Source organism: Amblyomma mixtum, chromosome 6 (assembly GCF_055824585.1).
Source record: "Amblyomma mixtum isolate Tamu chromosome 6, ASM5582458v1, whole genome shotgun sequence".
NCBI lineage: Eukaryota > Metazoa > Arthropoda > Arachnida > Ixodida > Ixodidae > Amblyomma > Amblyomma mixtum.
In genome coordinates, this window is record NC_143017.1 from 88,906,189 (window position 1) to 88,924,614 (window position 18,426).

The following is an 18,426-nucleotide window of genomic DNA, read 5'->3' on the forward strand; positions in this document are numbered from 1 at the left end:
CCGGCCCCGCGCAAAAGAAAACACACACAGCACCCCCCCCCCCCCTCCCCCCCTCCTCACAGCCAGCTCCTCTGCCAGGCAGGTCACTTGGTGACTTACGTAAACGCGGGAACACTCTTTCTGCGCGTATACGGTGTCCCGGGGTCGTCCGTCAGCCAGACGCACGCCGAGGCGACGGCTGAACCGGAGGGACGAGCTCTCTTCTCTCACTCTTCGGACTTGTTCCCTTGACGCTGCCGGCGCCGCGATACCCCCGCCGTCATCTTGACGGCTGCCTGTCGCACCTGGATTAGACGGCTCCATCGCGCGCGCGCACCAACACCGGCAGCGCAGCGCCTCGCGGCCTCCTCGACTCCGTTGCCGACGGCGCTGCCGTGGCGGGACGTTTCTCTCTGACGGACTCCTGACGGCGGCAGCGCGGACGGGACGGCCCGACGAGCGCGCCGAAGGAGGACCCCCCGGGGATTTTTCGGAGGGCGCGCGGGCGGCGGCCGGAAGGGCGAGCGCCGCGCCAACAATCGTAGCGGATCCCCCGCCGCGATGTGTGCCCAGGGAGCGTGATTATTGTGCGTGCGTGTGTCGCGGTCCGCACCCCGCTTCGGGAGGGACGGAGGCGAGGTAGTGACCGCTCACCTCTTCCGCTGACCGATTGTTGTGTGTGCGGGTGCCGCTCCTGCTGCCACCGACGGTCTTCGGTCATTGGCTGATCTCTCCGGGGCTTCTGCTCCTACTGCTGCGTGTGTGTCTGTGCGCGTTTGTGAGTTTGTGTGTGTGAGTGTGCGGTCAGTGTGTGCCAGCACAAACCGTTCGCGTGCGCGACGGTGTTAGCTTTTGGTAGGCACCGATAAAGAGAGAGAAGGAAAAGAGAAGGAAAGGCGGGACACACCGGGTTCGTGCGAGGCGTTCAGGCGCGAGCCTCACGCTACACGTTGCCGGTGAGAGCGGAGGGGCAGTCAAACGGCGGCCGCGGCGACAAAAACGCTTTGGAAATGAAGAAAAGCGGAGGGAGCGACCCACACATCTGTCGTCGTTCGACGCTAAATTTAGAGCCCGGGTCCTCCTGCCCCTGGTGAATCCACGGTGGCTGCCACGCGCGCGGCGGTGGCGGCGGCGGCAAAGGCCTCGGAAGAGTTGGCTCACGCACACGGTGCTCGCCAGACTCGCTCTCCCGCGGTCGACGGAGCTCAGGTATTAGAGAGCTACGGGGGCTGAAGGACTGCTGCGCCGAACCGGATGCCATTTCTCGGAGAGCGACGGCGTTGAGGACGACGTCGACAGAGGTGAGCATAGGCACTGCTGGACTTTGTTTTGTACTGCGTGTTCATCTTTAGACTACGGGGAGGATTTGATGAAGCGTATAAGCGGATGTCGAAATGCCCGAGATTTAAATGTACGTCGAGATTGGAAAGTAACTGTAAATACCTCGGGCTTCCAGCCGATATATTTAATGTTCTCAAAGCTGTTCTTCGCAGCGTCTTCGAAGTTGTTTCTCAATTAAAAATAAAAAGAAGAACGATCGTAGCTTTTATTGAAGGTCTCGCGATTCTGCGTCCATAACCAAAGCGGGAAGCTACTGCGAAGAAAAATGTCACTAAAAGGCTCATAATTAATTTCAGAATCTACGAGATACGAGGACGTAAAGATAAGACGCGTGGCCATTTGATTATTGTAGTCAGAACTGTAGCCCCTTTATCCGCTCCCGCCGCACATGTTCAAACATAACCATGATGGCCACAAATGTTGCCCGTTTAAAAGCTAAACTCAAACGAAGACACAAGAGTTCTTGTTCGCAAAAGCAACTATTTGAGCGATCAGAGAATAAAAGAAAGGAAACCAGCCAAGCAATTTGCATCAACAGAACGCGAAACCGCCGCTACCCGGGCCGCCGTTCCAGGAGGTGCAGCGAAGCAATTTCCGTGCGAATAGAAACGATTACGCACGAGCAACCGGACACCGGCGCGAAAGGTGTTTCCGGCCGTGATGTATTGAGCGCATAACAGACGTAACCCAATACGTTAGAGAGGAGAGAGCCCTCTCCCCTCAGCGGCGGCGTGTCTGCTGGGGCCTGCGGCGATAGGCGAGTCAGTCTGCCGACTCATTCGTCCGCGCTCGTTGTCGGGTTTCCCGCGGAGCGTCTGGCTAGAACGACGCACTTTGAAGATTCCGCTGCACAGACGAAGGCGCAGGACTAGAGAGGCTTCTACCTGCCAGCTCAAAAAAGGAAGGAAAGGTCACCTCTCTGGGTGCTAGAGACTATATTTGTCGTTCAAACTCTGCACAACGAACGTACCGCCTCATTAAAGCTAGCAATGCAGTAATCAAAGGATACATCTTGCTGCTTGGTCAATTGTTTAGGGGAATCCCCCAAGGTGGAGTAGATTTGTAATAAGGGAGTAATTACTCATTGGCATCCACCCGAGCGCAGCCATACGGCTACAAAGGAAAGCTATACAGCTTTCTCAGAAACTTCGTAGTTAAAGAAAAATTCGTCCTGGTCCGGGGTTCGAACCCAGGACCACCGCTACACCGGAGCAGTCGCTCTACCAATTGAGCTAACCAGGACGGCAAGCTTATGGTAGGACGAGAGCGAATTGATCAATAACTCGAAGTGGGAACTGTGTTTGGTCAATTGTTTAGGGGAATCCCCCAATCTTGCTGCTTCTTCATGTCTTAGACACGGAGAGCTTACAGCTCAAATTTTGCAGCTGCAAATTCTCCTCAGGCACCATGAGGTGAATTAAGGTGATCACAAAGAAATGTGCCAACGATTCTTACTTGCGGTTTTGAAAGTACGGCGCGAGAGTGGGTACGTGTTTCTTGTCACTGTCTACAGCCAGACTCGGCTTACGGCTCTCTAATGAGAAATGACGGCGATAAGTTAAAGAGAAAAAAATTAAAAAAAAATAAGAAAGGAACCAGCGTCGAATGCAGCGAATGTCCGAGTGATGTTTCGTCATTTTTACGTCAGAAAGCGCTCAAGAAATGAGAGGGAGAGGAAAAGCTCAGGCGAGGAGCGCGCGTGGCCTCGTCTCTCCCGTACAGCCGGTCACTCGTCACAGCTCAGCCTCGTCAGGGTCCATCATGGTTCCTGACGTGGTCGCGCGCCGCAAATCAGTGGGCCCTCGGGCCGGTTGGCATGCGCGCCGCGCGACGGCCTGCCCGCTGACCAGCGTCGCGCACGCTGATTGGTCAGCGGGGGTCCCGAGCGCCCCAAAGGTGTATTCTTCTCTCCGAGCCCCGAACGTGAGGCCGCGCGGCCAGCAGACAGTCGAGGAGGAAAAAAGGCAAGAGAAGGGAGCGGGGCAAGCCGCCACCCCCCTTCTCCGCCTCGTAATGGACACGTGAGGTTCCCCTCTTCCGACTTCTAATCCATATCTCATCATAAGCATTTCAGCTGCCAGGTTCTTCGGCAGGCTGACGTGCGGCCGACCGCTCGGGACGGACGAGCCGCCCATTGGCCGCCGACGGTCAGGTCACGTGACGGGCTACCTATGATTACCGAGGCGCGCTAATTTGCCCCGGCCGACGGGCACCTTAGGAGCCGGCTCTCGCCTCGCTATTGTTTCCCCAGTGTCCGGCCGGTGTGGGCTCCCCTCTCCGGACAGCAGGAGACCCGCAGTCCAGGCACCGACGACCCGCTTGACGGCGCCGTGATGCTGGCGCTCGGAGGCTCGTCATGACCTCGTACTTCGGCAACCTGGGGCCGGGCGCCACGGGCTGGCCCACCGGCGCCCAGGACCCGCACCTGTACGCGCCTTCCAAGTACTCCGCCGCACCGCCGGCGGGCGGCTACGTCGACGCTGCGGGCGCCCACCAGTACGCGGCTGCGTCGGCCGCGTTCGGAGCCGCCGCTGCCGGACGCTACCCGTACTCGGGCCGCTTCGACGCGACGCCCAAGGGACTCGCGTACGATGCCCACCAGCACCCGGCGTCGCCGCACGCTCACCACCACCTGCCGCACCACGCTCACCACCAGTCTCCTCTGGGCCTGCCCTCTCACCACCACCACCACGCCGTGCTCCAGCAACAGCACCAGCAACAGCCTGGGAGTGCGTGTTACGAGCCGCCCAGTGTCGGGCCTTACTACTCGGCCGCCGTTCCGGCCAGGCCTCCGCCGCCGCCGCCCCCGGAGTCCCACGTGGCTCCGACGTCGGCCGCGGCCGTCGCCTCCAAGGAGTACGGCAAGCAGGCCAGCGTCTCGCCGTTCGCTGCCCTCGCCAAGCAGCAGCAGCAGCAGGCCCAGCAGCAGCAGCAGCCGCAGTTCTTGGGCCAGAGCTCGGCGGCCTCGAGCCCCGTGGCCGCGACGCCCGGCAGCAACGGTGCGGGTTCGCAGCCCGAAGGCAACGGTCCGGGGACGCCCGAGAGCTACGCGGGGAGCGCCGGCAGCGCCGAGCCGGTTTCCGCGAACGAGCGCCAGGGGTCTCCCGCCAACGCGCAGTCGCCGAGCAAGACGGAGAACTTCTACCCGTGGATGAAGTCGTACTCAGGCAAGCCGCGGCTGACCGCTGATGCACTCATGCTTACGCGCTTTACGTTGTGGAGAATGGTTTGCCAAGGTTGGTTGGTTGGCCTCAAGTAGAATGGCACATACCCACTACGGGGGAGTGGCCAAGGCTATAGTGAGCAGTGACTTCTTTTTCTTTTATTCTTTCCTCTTTTTTTTTTAAGAATTAAGACTTATTTTGGTAGTGCTCTGAACCGTAAGAACATTTTGAGCTTTCGGCGTGTGTTGGATGGTGCGAGAAAAAAAAAAACGCGAGGTAATTATGGCTGATTTGACATTTGGCATTTTTATGGCTTTACTCCATTTGCACTTCGGTATCTTCCCCTCCGTTAATGATTGATTACTGTGGGCTAATCTTTTACTTCTGTCTGTAGATGTAACGAGGTAGAACACAGTTGACTTCATCAAAATCAGATGAGCCTCAGAGCAGTTAGTTTATTGCCCAATAATGCATTGTCTTCTCATTGTTAACTCTGACGCGCATAACGTCAAATTTTCGCAATCGGTCTTCAAGTCGGGCTAGAAGAACTTCGAAATCGTGTAACTTATTTTCTTACGACTCTAACCAGAATAGTTTACAATGATGCAGAAAATTATCATTAGAGGCAAAATCTCTTCAAAAGAGTTATAGGCTGGACTCTCTCGTTCTAAGACATAATAAAAGTATTTTAGCGCCAAGACGTACTGTACGTGTCGTCTTCTTTCTTGTGTGTAGTACAGTCTTGGCGTTAAGATCCTTTCATTATGGTAAAAATCTCCAATAACATTCCCGTTACCACCAGTTGAAGGAAAGTAAAGGTCCAGCTGATTAAGTGGGACTTAACTTAATGCTTTTTATTGATAAAAAAAAATCGAGTTTTCATCAAGCCAGCCAGCCACCACTTTAAACAAAATCTCTCAGTGCGAAGCAGCTAAAATTGAGTCACCGTTGGTAGTCATGTGACTCATGTAGTGTGCATAGTGCAGTTGTTTTACTGTTACATGTGCTATCGGTTTTCGCGTCATGTTTTCAGCGGTTCTCAGATTTTTTATTTGTTGTTGTTGCCTTGTTCGGCTCATACTGAACGTTCGCTCACTGTAGCATTGGTTAATGAAGTCTTGGGGCGAAAAAAAAATTACGCTCCTGTTTGCGAGATTGGTAGTGGAGCTGATTAAAATAATGGTTACCATTACACAATTTCGCATTATCTTTCTATTATAGGCATCCGGGCTTAAGGAAATGAAGCGACATTGCTCAGCTTTTTTCACTCTCGGACTTTAAGCATGACTCAAATCAAGATGCTTGGTCACCACAATGCGACAGAGACAGATTATTGACATATCGACCTCTGTCTGTGCAGTCGACGCTTTCGGCTAACAACATGCGACGTCTGCAAGAAGTCTCAAGTCAATTGTTTCCTGCAGTAAAGATGACAAAACCCACGACAAGCGTTGCTAAACCGCGCTCACACTGCATATTGCAGTCGCGCTTGAGGTTATGCAGCTTAGGCAAGAAACGTACAGTCTTTGTAAAAAGTAACCAGGCTGCACGTTTTTCTTCTCAGTTGTACATTAAAGCTATTATGCCAGCCCTCAAGCTCTAAATCTCTGTATGGTAAGCATAACCCCTATTCTAATCTTCGAAGAACTTTTTGATCTTTAGGGAAGCCGTGGGGGCTCTGTTATAGGAATAAGAAGCAAACCATGGAGCCTGGTTACTTTTGACAAAGACTGTACGTGTTTTAACCCCCCCCCCCCCCCCCCCCCCCTTCCCAATGGTCGCAGAGCATGAGTGAGGTAACACTTTGCCACAAAATGGGAGTGATGGCAGGTGATAGATATATGCATGCCTAGTTTAGGCATGAAGCGATTCTTTTTTTTTTTCTCTCTAATTTCATCTGCACATGAGGCCCATCTTTTCTGGGCCCTCGCAAACTGGGGCCATCTGTCGGCCGCCAATAGCGAACGCCGCGTAACTGACTGGCGATATTTTCATTTGTAATTTAGAGAAAACAAAACCCTCCCGAGAAATGGTGCACAAAGATGTTGACTACTGGTTATTTACTCTTATCAAGCGTTGCAGAATGTCACCTGTAAAATGCGTCCTGCTCTCGCACTGAACAGTTTTTGACGGGCACAGGAACATTCAATTCAGGCGTGTACTGAACATTCAAATTTCCCGCGGTATTCTTTAATTTTCAGCGCCATGCAGCACGTGGTTGTAGCGGTACTAACTAGAAGCGCTTGTCCAGATTTCCTGGGCTTGTTTCTACTCTTTTAATGCTAAAGCACTATTCCGATGTGTAAACCCCGAGGAAAATCTTGCGATGTTTTTGGGTTTGTGCCAAGTGAAATAAACAAATAAAAAAATCAAACAAATATCAGCGACTGGGATGGTCATCTGAGCGGGACTATATAAAAAATTACGGAGCACTGGAGATCACAAGACATTCGAGACGTATATCTTCACTATCTGTAGCCGTTCTAAAATTTGTAGTTTTTACTTTTGATCTCAGTGGTCAAGGTTCATTTTTTTTGTGCACAACGCTCGCTCAGTTTGAGGAAAAAGGCAGGTAAAGTAAAAAATGCAGCCAGGCGTGTTCATGTTTTGTCAGTATTGCTTTCCTCGCGCAGATCTCCCACACGTCCATGTATTTTTTTACGGATAGCCCATTCACAGTCCATTAACTGCCTAGTGAACATTTTGTAAGGGAATACAGGAGCCTGCCAGGATTAGTTATGCTGGCGCCCTCCCTTACAAAAATTTTTCTTACACAGTCTATAGACTGTCCATAGACTTCTGTCTATAAAATCTATAGACTCTCTATAGACAAATCCTAGAGAACAGTCTGTAGGCGATACAAATTCTATAGACAGTCTATAGACATAGCTGAAACTTGGTTTAGCGCAAAAGACGAACACAGAGAAAGGAAACGACACACACGGAGCGTTCCGTGTGTGTCGTTTCCTTCCTCTGTGTTCGTCCTACCAGTTAGCCCAGCAACAAGTTTTGTTGAAGTCTATAGACAATCTATAGATTTATGGCCATACATTTTAGTCGACTTTGGTCTATAGCCGGTCTATAGACTGAATAGACAGAAATAAATCTCTACAGGAAGGCAATAGAGTCTATAAGAAGTCTATAGACAGTCCATAGACCATTTTTATAAAGGCTTTGCTGAAAAGAACACAGATGTCTCGCTTTTTCTTTACTACACAAGCACAATTGTTGTAGTGCCATCGCTCCTTATGTCACTATTAAAAAAAAGACGTTTGTGCTGAATCGTTAAATAAACGAAGAGAACTAGCTTTACGTTAACGAGGCTAAATTCTGCTAAACTGAAAGATAAATTCAGTTAGATCTGCAGAGCTCTGTTTGTATTATGGTCAGCCTCGGCTCAGACTTCCACGTCCTTTTGGCTAATAGTGCCTTCAGCCCTTTTACACCCTCTCAGTACTAGAAACGCGATGGTCCGATCTCTGCATTGAAAAACTAATATACGATCAAAGCGACTGTTTTCTGTACATTTTATCTACTCCTAATAATTTTTATCAATTTCGAACAGCGCCGGAAGACAGTTTTTCTCCCCTTCCTTTGGTTTATTGCTTAAATCTGGCATTATGTATATATGTAAAGTCATGAAACTGTCGATATTATGTGTATTTATAACGCTGACAGTAACCCTCAGCACGCACGCATTCTCAGATTTCCGAGCCCATTTTCTGCCCGGATGAACGCACATGATAATGCAGCAACGCCGCTGACGAATGTCGCTAGAGATTAAATCCGCGTTGTAGTGAAGCAGTCAGTGACGAAGCAACAGACCTGGAAGGAAATTCAGACCCTCTTGAAAAGTTACGTAGCGCATTTGCATCAAAACGATGGTTATGACGACATCTCATAAACACTTTATTACAAAGCGGCTTAACGGGACCGAATATAACGCAACTCAGTTTTTGTAGTTAGTAAAATCTGAATGTTTGGCTTTTTTCTGCAGCGCTGACGTCCATTCGGCTGTAGAACAGATATTTATTGCTGAGAAACTTGAAGTTGAAAGAGGAATATTTTTCATCGCCAATCTGTTCAAAACTCACGACTTCGATGATGACGCTGAAACAATTATGGTAACGGTGACTGCTTGTTGGATGTGAACAGCTTTGTCCTCTATAGCCTCAAAGATCCGCTAAGAAAGTATTGACGTCATCGTAATCTGCTTGCCAACTATGGTGGCGACACCTGGATCTCGTTTTTGGCATCTTCTAGCGCATAAGAGTTTCGGCTTGAGCGAGATGAGGCCCTTTGTCATTACAACGTGGTAATCACTCGATGTAGACCATCTTCAATCAGTCCTCAGTGTTCGTTTCATTTAATTTTGCCGCTAAGCACAATACCGCTGTCTTTTTGAATACAGATTCCTCGCAAGGACCGAAGAGGACGAGGCAGACCTACACCCGGTACCAGACCTTGGAGCTGGAGAAGGAGTTCCACTTCAACCGCTACCTTACCCGGCGGCGGAGGATAGAGATCGCGCACGCCCTGGGGCTGACCGAGCGCCAGATCAAGATCTGGTTCCAGAACCGCCGCATGAAGGCCAAGAAGGAGAACAAGCTTCAAGGAGGCCTGCTCGTCCCAAAGCCCGGCAACGAACTGGTCAGCGTGCTTCACGACTCTAAGGGGCTCGGTGCCACCATGCTGGACAGTGTGGTCTACAGCTGAGAAGGAGACGGCCGTCGCCAGACGCTGTGCACTGAATGGACTGCAAAGTGCGTGTGAGTGAGTCGGTGTGTGTTCGTCTCGAGTCAGTGTACATTGTCATCATCGCTTATCACGTCCAATGTGTTTCACGCGGCATGCTCTTATTGAGTAGCCGATGTGGCGACGCAGAGTGTCGCAGTAGAAGTAGTGTTGTGTAATGCACCGCGCACCGCTGGCGGGCAAAGTACAAACGCGATGCCATCGTAGTAGAACTACCGAAGAAACAAAAAATTGAAGCGGAACTTAGTTGCGTTGTGAACCCGTTCTAAACATGCAAAGAGAAAAACAGCAAAGCCAAACTAGCACATTCATTTTTTTTTCCCCCTGGACTTTGATGTAAACTCTTCATTTCCACAGCAGCACATTGTTCCTTCATCTACACTGAGTGACTTGGAGAAAGAGAAAACAACGTTAAGAAAGCATAGGCTAACGCCCAAGAGTACTGTTCCAAACAAACGCAGCAAATGGTAGCAGGCTCATGAAAGGAGAGTACAGAATGGATGCCTCAGGGAAAGCCAAGTCAGCGAAAAGATAGGTATGCCAAATCTGCGTGCAACAAGATGTTTTGCACGTTAAACGGAAGGACACTGGAAAAAGAAAAATCCAGCTGCGAAGATCGCCCAGGCAGGCTCAGGTCGAAGAAGACCGACCGCAAGAGTTGACAGCTCGAGGTCCGCTAATTTATTGCCCCGTCCCATCTTCCTCGCTTCGGGCCCACAAAGTGCGCCTCTGCAAAGGAAGGGCTGAGGCCTACACAGCGCCTCTGCTCTGGACGTTTTCAGGGTCCTTAGTCGTCCCAAAAGCGGCAGGGTGACGACGCACTGTCCTCCGTGGGGGCGCCGTAAAACGCTCGGCACCCTCCGTCGCAGGACGATTTTTCATATCTGCCGCTCGACCACAAAGGCCCTAGCGTGCACCAAAAGCAGGAAGAAGAACGAGGGTTCGCACATGTGGCCATCGCCAAGACTCGCAAAGCCGTCGACGGGGCGCCTCCAAGTCGTCAGGTGGCCGCCGCCGTCGCGATGGGTGCCTTCTTGAGAGTGGCACGAGGACCGTTTTTCTTCGGGCCCCCTTCCTTCATGTGCGCGCCGCTGATGGTCTTATGACACTCGACGACCATTGTCTTGCGACCCGAGCTCGTCTTGGGGAACCATTACCTCCGAGCGGGGGCCGCCGCAAAGCGACGGCGATGGGAAGATGGGAGAGACCCTTTTCGGCGTCTTGGATCCGCGTGGCAACAAAGAAGTCCGGATTCGTCGCGCCATTTAGTGACCCATTTAAGGGGGCCCCCCCGCTCCGAGCCCCGCTGAAGATGACCCCCCTGGGAGTCACCCCTTCCGAGCGATTCCCAGGACGGGGCGCGGCGGCCTTCTTCGGGGGGCTGTGGCCGCCTCCAAGCTCTTTGCGTGCCTAATTGCTGAAAAAGGGGAGATGCTCGAAAGCGCAGAAACCAGAGAAGACGGCGACGGCAAACGCCTGGTGGTGGTCCTCGAGCAGCAAACGCGAGGAAAGACATCCGCAGCAGAAGCGCCCCCTCCAGAGAGGCCGTGCTGTTCAGTGCCGGCGCTGCTAAGCTACGGCAGTGTGCTGTGTGTCTGTGTTCGCAGAGGTGCTGCCGGTGACGACTTCGGCCCAGTCGGACGTGAGACGAGTGCGCCCGCGATCGTAAGCCGCTTTGAATGTCCTATATGTAGGTTCCTGTGTGTGTTCGCGGTGGTGTTTGTGTGGTGTCGAAAGAAAAATATTATGTAAGTGTTCATGCACGAATCGTTGTGTTCAAGGTAAGGTTAAAACTGGTCTTTCTTGCAGTGAGCGAAGTTGCGCTGACGAACAAGCAAGGACGAACGCTCAACGTACAGGCCGCTTTTGCTACCTTTGTTCCTATAGATACCGGGGAGAGCGTGACTTCGAAAGACTTAGCCCACCCAGTGGCGTATTGCCAGGCGTCTGCGACTTCTAGCATCGACGTAGAGTTCGAGATTTGATATGTATACGTAACTATTTATAGCTTCTGCGTGTGCCTCGATGTACAGATTTCGTCGCTCCATAAAATGATTTAGCATTTCCACAAACCACTCGAAGGTTGTGCCTTTCGAATCGTCTTTTCCTTTTTTGAACTGTGTAGGCGATATTGTGAACTGCATAGCCGCCGTCACTATTTGAAGCATCATACTGAAATGACTTTGGTGTTTTTATTTTGAATAACTCTTTTGAATGGTAGGCCATGGTTGCAGCGCGGGTGAGTGAGTGAGAAACTTTATTCCCGCAAAGGGATTCTCCCGGCGAAGGTAGGGCCCTCAGACCAGGGCCCCAGTGGCCCTTGCCTTCTTGCGAGCTCTGTCCATCAGCTTGAGCCACAGACGGGACAAAGAAGGAAGCACACAACAAAGCGCTGTGTTGTCGCTCTCGTCCCGTCTGTCGCTCTGAATGCAGAAACCGACTCGCCCATCAAGTTGTTTTGAATTGTAGCGTTCCAGAAAAGGCGTTTTGTTTTACGTCTTTCATTTTTTGAGTAAATCATCTACAAGCTGAAAGCCAGGGCACTACTTGCTCGCCCGTTAAAAACCGAGAACATAAAATATGGTAGGCCTCGCGCACTGACTTTCGTTACTGCATTATTTGCCGAGGAGAATTTCACTCAAATTCGTAGACAGCCTGTAACACACACTTTAAAGAATATCAGATGCTAAATCCGAACTAATTTTAAAAGTACATGAAATGGTTCTCGCGGAAGACGCAAGAGAGCTTACGGAGGCTCGTTGAGATGTTTTTTTTTTTTTTTTTGGCACCGGTATCTACTATACGCAGTGCATTTTGTCAGCTAAACTTACGTAGTAGACAATCAGCGAGGATTTTTACTATCTCCTGTTAAAACAAACCTTCCAGCGTCTACAGCCGCTCTCTTCGCTTCTATACTTTTACATTTATGGCGGCCTGGTGGTACAGCACCCGCACTGAATGCGAGAGGCGCTGGGTTCGAACCCTTCATGTGCAGAGATTAACTGTATTTCTCACGGCTGCAAGCATCATTGCCACGTGCTTTCTCTCTATCGGGAGTGAATTAAGCGCTTAAACACACTGCCAAAAATTGTTTACTTATATACTGCGGAACGGTTTGGTCGATCGATCGGCACGTTTGTTGATCATCGATTACAGCGGTGGTGGCGATATAGCAGGAACTGCCTGGGAATGAAGACTGCACAGATGAACTTCGTTCTATACTCCAGCACAAGCAGTTGAAGCTGATCAGCTTATAGAAGAATGGTCTATAGACAGTCTATAGACTTCTTTAGACCTAATTGCCTATAGATATTTCTTTTTGCCTAATCATAGTCTATAGACTGTCTACAAAAGTCTATAAAAGTGTATGGCCATAAATCTACAGATTGCATATAGACTGTCTATAGCATTTCTATTGCCTATTGCCTCTAGGATTTGTCTATAGAGAGTCTATAGACTTTATAGACAGAAGTCTATGGACAGTCAATGGACTGTCTTCAAAAATTTGGAAAAGGAATGCTAGAAACTGGCCGTTTTATATGCAAAGCATACATTGACGATCGCCTCCAATGTGTATTTATTTTATTTATTTACAATACCCCTAAGGGCCCTCGTGCGAGGGTATTACATAGGGGGGGGGGGGGGGGGGGGTGATACAAGCATAAAAATATGGCACAGGCATTTGAAACAAAATACACGTAATAACGAATTAAAACTAGTAATGTACACAAATAACACAACAAACAACGCAGAATAAAATACTCAGTAAATGCACATAATACAACAAAAATACCAAATCTGTTAGTCCATGGTTTGCTGAAACGATTGTAGGTTAACCTGAGTAGCTATGTGTGATGGCAAGTTATTCCAATCTATTATAGTGCGAGGAATGAATGATTTCGCGTAGAGTAATGAACGGCATGTGATGCGTTTTATTTTGTTATCGTGGTCGCGGCGAGGAAAGACTGCAGGGTGTGGCAAAAAGAAGTCGTCGTGGAGGGTGGGATGGTGATACAGTTTGTGAAGTAAGGTTAGGCGAGCGAAATGGCGATGTTTTTTTTTTCTCATAGCCGAATTCACTTTCCTCGAGGGTTATGCAAAAGGGAAAGCTAGTTATGGTATATATAAAAAAATAAAAATGCAACGCCTGTGTTCGTGAACGTAATCTAACAAATATCAAATGACATCTTATTTTGTATTGACACTAATTAATAAGTTAACGTAAACAAATGCTAAAAACACGTTTTCTTGTCTAATAGGATATGGAAAGTATAGAGGAAAAAGCTTCACTCCCGCTCAAATTTGCGATTAACAAACGATGGCCGATTTGCGCAGTTCGGACAAATGCGAATTAGGTGCGTTATCAGTTCAGTTTTCACTTAGGTTCCGGTATTCAGATCCAGTGTTCACGGATGGCAGTTGTTCGAATAACGATAATGGGTTAATGCCTACATAGTATATGGAATTGGTCATTCTCTGCTTTCAAAGATCCCTGGGAGTCTTCCGACCACTAGCAGAGGTGCAGCGGTCAAGCGATGTGCAACTGCCCTTCTACGGCAGGCATTGCCATCGGTGGGATTTCGGTTGCTTGTGTTAGGGTGCGATCCAGGTTTCTTTTCCCGGGCAGCCTCTCGCGATTAATTGAGCTGCCGCCTGATTCGGTGGACAGGTGAGCAGCTTGCCACAAAATCGGCTTCTGACAAACACACAATGGCTAAATGCCGGGAATGGCCACTACATGTGCCAGCGCACGAAAAGTGTGAAGGGAGACCTCCACTACGGCACCTCTTTCTCTCTTTCTTCTTTCATTCCTACCTCCCTTCCCTTACGGCGCGGTTCAGGTGTCCGCCGAGATACGTGAGACAGATACTGCGCCATTTCCTTTCCTCAAAAACCAATTTACCAATTTATTTTATCGCTGACGTTAAGAAAGTACCATGGTGGGGAGAGCACCGTGATACTTCCCCAGAGAAAACAATGCCAGAGTATGCGGTAACATAACACGTTCTACACCGGGTATATCTGCTGTCCAATGTTATGCAGGTTATCCAGCTAGTGATCTCGAAAATGTGCCAGGTGAGATTTTGTGATTCAGGTGGGCCTGGTCTTGTTTCAAGATGGCCGCCGCAGGACCGTCGCCTATAAGAGAAGGGCGAACAATGCAGCTGTCGCTGTCGATTTGCATCAGTCCTTCGAAACTCGAAAGCCTGGCAACTGCTTTGAACTTTGATGCAGTCGTCCTTCTTGATTAATGCGAAGGCATTTCTAGGCTATGTCGGCGGGGTCATGCCACCAAAACGTGTCCGCAGCAGTTGTGACGTTCTCAGAAGAGGTACAGCCTTTGTCAAAAGTTTAGAGCCCACGGGGTTTGCTTCTAAGCACTATTGTGGCGCTCCCGCAGCACTTGTGGAAGTCCTACGCATCGGAGGGAGCAGGACCAAAAATCTTCTTACCTTCAGGAGATTTGGGACGCTGAGGCCGCATTACAAGCAAAGCAATGCAGCCCAGAAGCAAACCCCCTGGGCTCTAAACTTTTGACAAAGGCTGTACCGTCAAACGAGTGGTTGTAATCGAAAGAGTATGATGTGAGGAGGCTGCGCAACAAAAATTATTAGGTCGCTAGGATGATTAGTTCATTAATTAGAGCCAAAATGTCGAAAACACGTCGAAATAATGCGGACGTCGGTATAGTGAGTGGACGGGAAAACAGCCGTGGACGGCAAAATAGTGCAAAAATAGGCAAATGAGAGAAAATAAAGTCTGAAATGAATTGAAATATATTTGATGAGTGATGAGTGAACAAAAAGTTTCATTGACATAGATTAATTAGTTAATTATCAGCAAAAACCACTGGACGGTTGAATAGGCTGGACGGGGATATAGTAAGTGGAAGGGAAAGCAATCACGGCGCCAAATTTGAAAAACCGACATGGTTGATTGAGATAAAAGGAGGTATGATCAGAGTAAATAAATCGATATTTAATTAAAACATAATAAAATGCGCTAATGCAGTAGTTAATTACGCTTATTCATCACGCAATTATTTAGAGGACTAAATAATTGCCTGATGAGATCTCGCATCGTGTTTAGTGGCATTTTTTTCCCGTTCTCTATTGCTTAGATTTTACTTTGCTTGATCTACTTCACGCAGAAGCCATGGCACTTGCTTAGCGAATTACTAGCACACTACATATACACATCTCAGTATTTAAGAAGCTGGTTCCATCCCGGTCGTGGCGGTCGAATTTCGATGGAGGCGAAAATCTAGAGGCCCATGTACAGTGTGATGTCAGTGGACGTTAAAGGAGCCCAGGTGGTCGAAATTTCCGGACCCTTTTACTACGGCATCCCTCATAGCCTGAGTCGAAATCAAGAGGAAGAAACGGGCTTTGGCAGGGCATGCAATTCGAAGGCAGGATTACCGTTGGTGCTCATAAAGCAAAGCAAAGATCTCCATTCAAGTTGCACAGTTTTTAGGCAAAACAAAATTCAAGGCATTTGTTTAGCTTGTTACTACCACGCTAGACATATATATTTCGAGCATTTTCCATTGCATGGTGTGCAGCTTCTTATAAGGTAAAATGTATCTCCATGCCTCATTTTACGAAATCGCTTATTCTCAAAGTAAATCACTGCGCATGGGCAACTTCTCACTATGAGATAACACGGCAGCGCTATAACGATTAGCGGCAAAATAAACATTGGTGCCGCTAAAAAATATTTGTTCGGTTCGGACCCTGCGTTACCAATGCTCATTGTGACAACCTGCTGCACTTTCAATAATGCATGCACTTCAATTACCCGTAATTAATTGTGTGCCCACTCCACTTATCACCCTGACACATGTCAACTTCAACGTCATTTCCATTGATTTACACTCGCCAAACTTCCCGTTTTCCTCCCAGTGCTTCGTCATGACAAAAGGTAATGTAATAGGTGAATGGAGGAAAGGACAATGTGAACCGTGTCATCTGAAATGTCATCTGAAATGTCATGACAATTATAACTCAGCACTTTTACGCATCCATAATTGCGCTCAAAACATTCTTCAATGCTCGCAAAAAGAGAGGTTACGGCAGTTTTATTAAAATCACGGGAAAAAGCTATCAAGACTCAGAAAATAGTTCGCTGACAAGAGTTCCAAACGACACCGAACAGGGTGACACGGCGACTGTCGAATGGTAAAAAAAAAAAAAAAATGAATGGTACTAGATTCCGGGCACGTAAACGACCGCTATGTGACATAGCTCATTTTCCAGGAGAAAATAGACATTTAAGCAGCGCTATTTTTACACCGGACAAGAAGAGATAAGTTCATCAATTTGTATACCGAAACGCAGCAAAGAAGTCGGTACTCGTGACGTGACGTCATCGCGTCTCTCTGATTTTGGGCATAATTTTACATTACTGTGTGTAGTGTTGTGGCTCTAGAAGCAACACATTCAAGCCACAAGTGGGTACGAATGAGTTTCCAAACTTATTGGATGGCGAATGAAATTAAATTTCTGCCGCGTGACAGAAAAAACGATGAAGAAATGACATTGGATTTGCCATGGGATTGACATATAGAGGACTTAAATTAGTGCTGTCCCTTTGCATCTGAACATAAACATTTGAAACAACTTTTGACTACTCAGTTAGAAAGTCAGTAAGTCGATATAAAAGAACTCTTATGCAATAAGTTAGCTACGAAGCTCTGTACTGTTGTTTTTTTAACGAAGATAAACATGCAACGGCTGAGAAATTTCTCTGATTATAGCTATATTAACAAATAAAGAATATCAAGTGATAACGTAGTTCGCAGTGCGAACGCCAATTTAATTTTTGCTTCTGAATCGACTTCAAAAGTGACTTAATTTATCGTGCACCTAGGCAAAACTACTTACAAAGGAGAAAAAGTATATTATTCACTTCGGGCCGCCTAGACAATGCTTATCAGTGTGTTCCCTATCGTATTGCTTCAACATGTACAGTCTTTGTCAAAAGTAACCAGGCTGCATAGTTTGCTTCTAGCTTGTATAGTGGAGCCCTTGTGGCTTTCCTCAAGATCGAAAGGTGTTGGAAGGTAAGAAGGCCCCCAGTCCTTACCTTTAACGACCCTTTCAGCTTCAGGGAAGCTGTAAGGGCTCCATATACGAGCTAGAAGCAAACCATGCAGCCTGGTTACTTTTGACAAAGACTGTACTTATAGGCGTGTACGTGTTTCCGTCCCATAAGGATTTTTCAAACAGGAAAAAGCAAGCAGGATGGCTGTAGTGGAAAAGGAGAAAACAAGAATATCAGGGTCTGTGCAAGCTGCACGTTTAAGTTCAAGCCCACTAATAAGTTCGAGAGTTAACCGTGGCACGTATATCACGCTTTGGCGTTCATGCACTATCAGTAACAAACGAAACTCGAACAAGACAGTTGAAACACGAACAGCAAAATGAGATCTTAGCCGGGGGGAGTTTAATACTAGCGCAGATCAAAAGCACTTCAAAGGCGCGAAGATTGTACCTTGGAAGAGTAAATCAACATTGGTCGTATTTCCACGCCAAGAGCTAATATGTTCGTGCGTGCATTTCATTCAACGGTGTCGCTCACGTTTCATTTGCTGCTTACAGTACAGCTCGTTTCCCTGGCGTTGCATTTCTTTCTTCGTGATAAAACCATCATATGCTGTGTTTGCTTTTTCAGCAGCACCAGTATAGTGTACGAAGTATTATCTTGAACCTAGCAGCAACTCTTGCATCATTTATTCGATGAAAAGTAGAACGATCCATTTATTTGTTAGTTCACGCGGTGAATCAACGGGAACCCTCACCGCTTAGTACATCACAGTGCGTTCACGCACTGTGGAGACACAGTATCCAGATGTGATTAAATCACAAGATCTTGCACTCATAGGGGTGCTGTAATTTGACATAATACTGCTATACATTTTATACGTACAGCCCCCGTCAAAAGTGTACAGCCCAATGGGTTTTCTTCTAAGCTGTTTACCGGGGCTCCCTAGAGCACATGTAGCAGTCCGAAGCTTGGGAAGGTTTGAAGACGTAAAGTCATTATTCTTTCGATACGTTCGCTGAGGATGCATAACGAGGCATACAGCAGGCCTCATAAGCAGACCCCTCGGGCGGTATACTTTGATGCAGCACTCTAGCAGTGGATGCATAATTAAGTTTCACACATTGTCTACTTGCAATCT

The 18,426-nt window shown here is 48.3% G+C and overlaps 1 protein-coding gene across 1 annotated transcript; it reads left to right on the forward strand.

The window, feature by feature from the left end:
* The first annotated feature begins 137 nt into the window (after positions 1–137).
* On the forward strand, positions 138–11,311 carry LOC149339624 (uncharacterized). Its single transcript, XM_089548326.1, has 3 exons — positions 138–1,280; positions 3,572–4,487; positions 8,896–11,311. Exons 2-3 carry the CDS (start codon positions 3,677–3,679, stop codon positions 9,198–9,200), a joined length of 1,116 nt encoding a protein of 371 aa, XP_089404452.1. The 5' UTR covers positions 138–1,280; positions 3,572–3,676; the 3' UTR covers positions 9,201–11,311.
* The last annotated feature ends 7,115 nt before the right edge of the window (positions 11,312–18,426 follow it).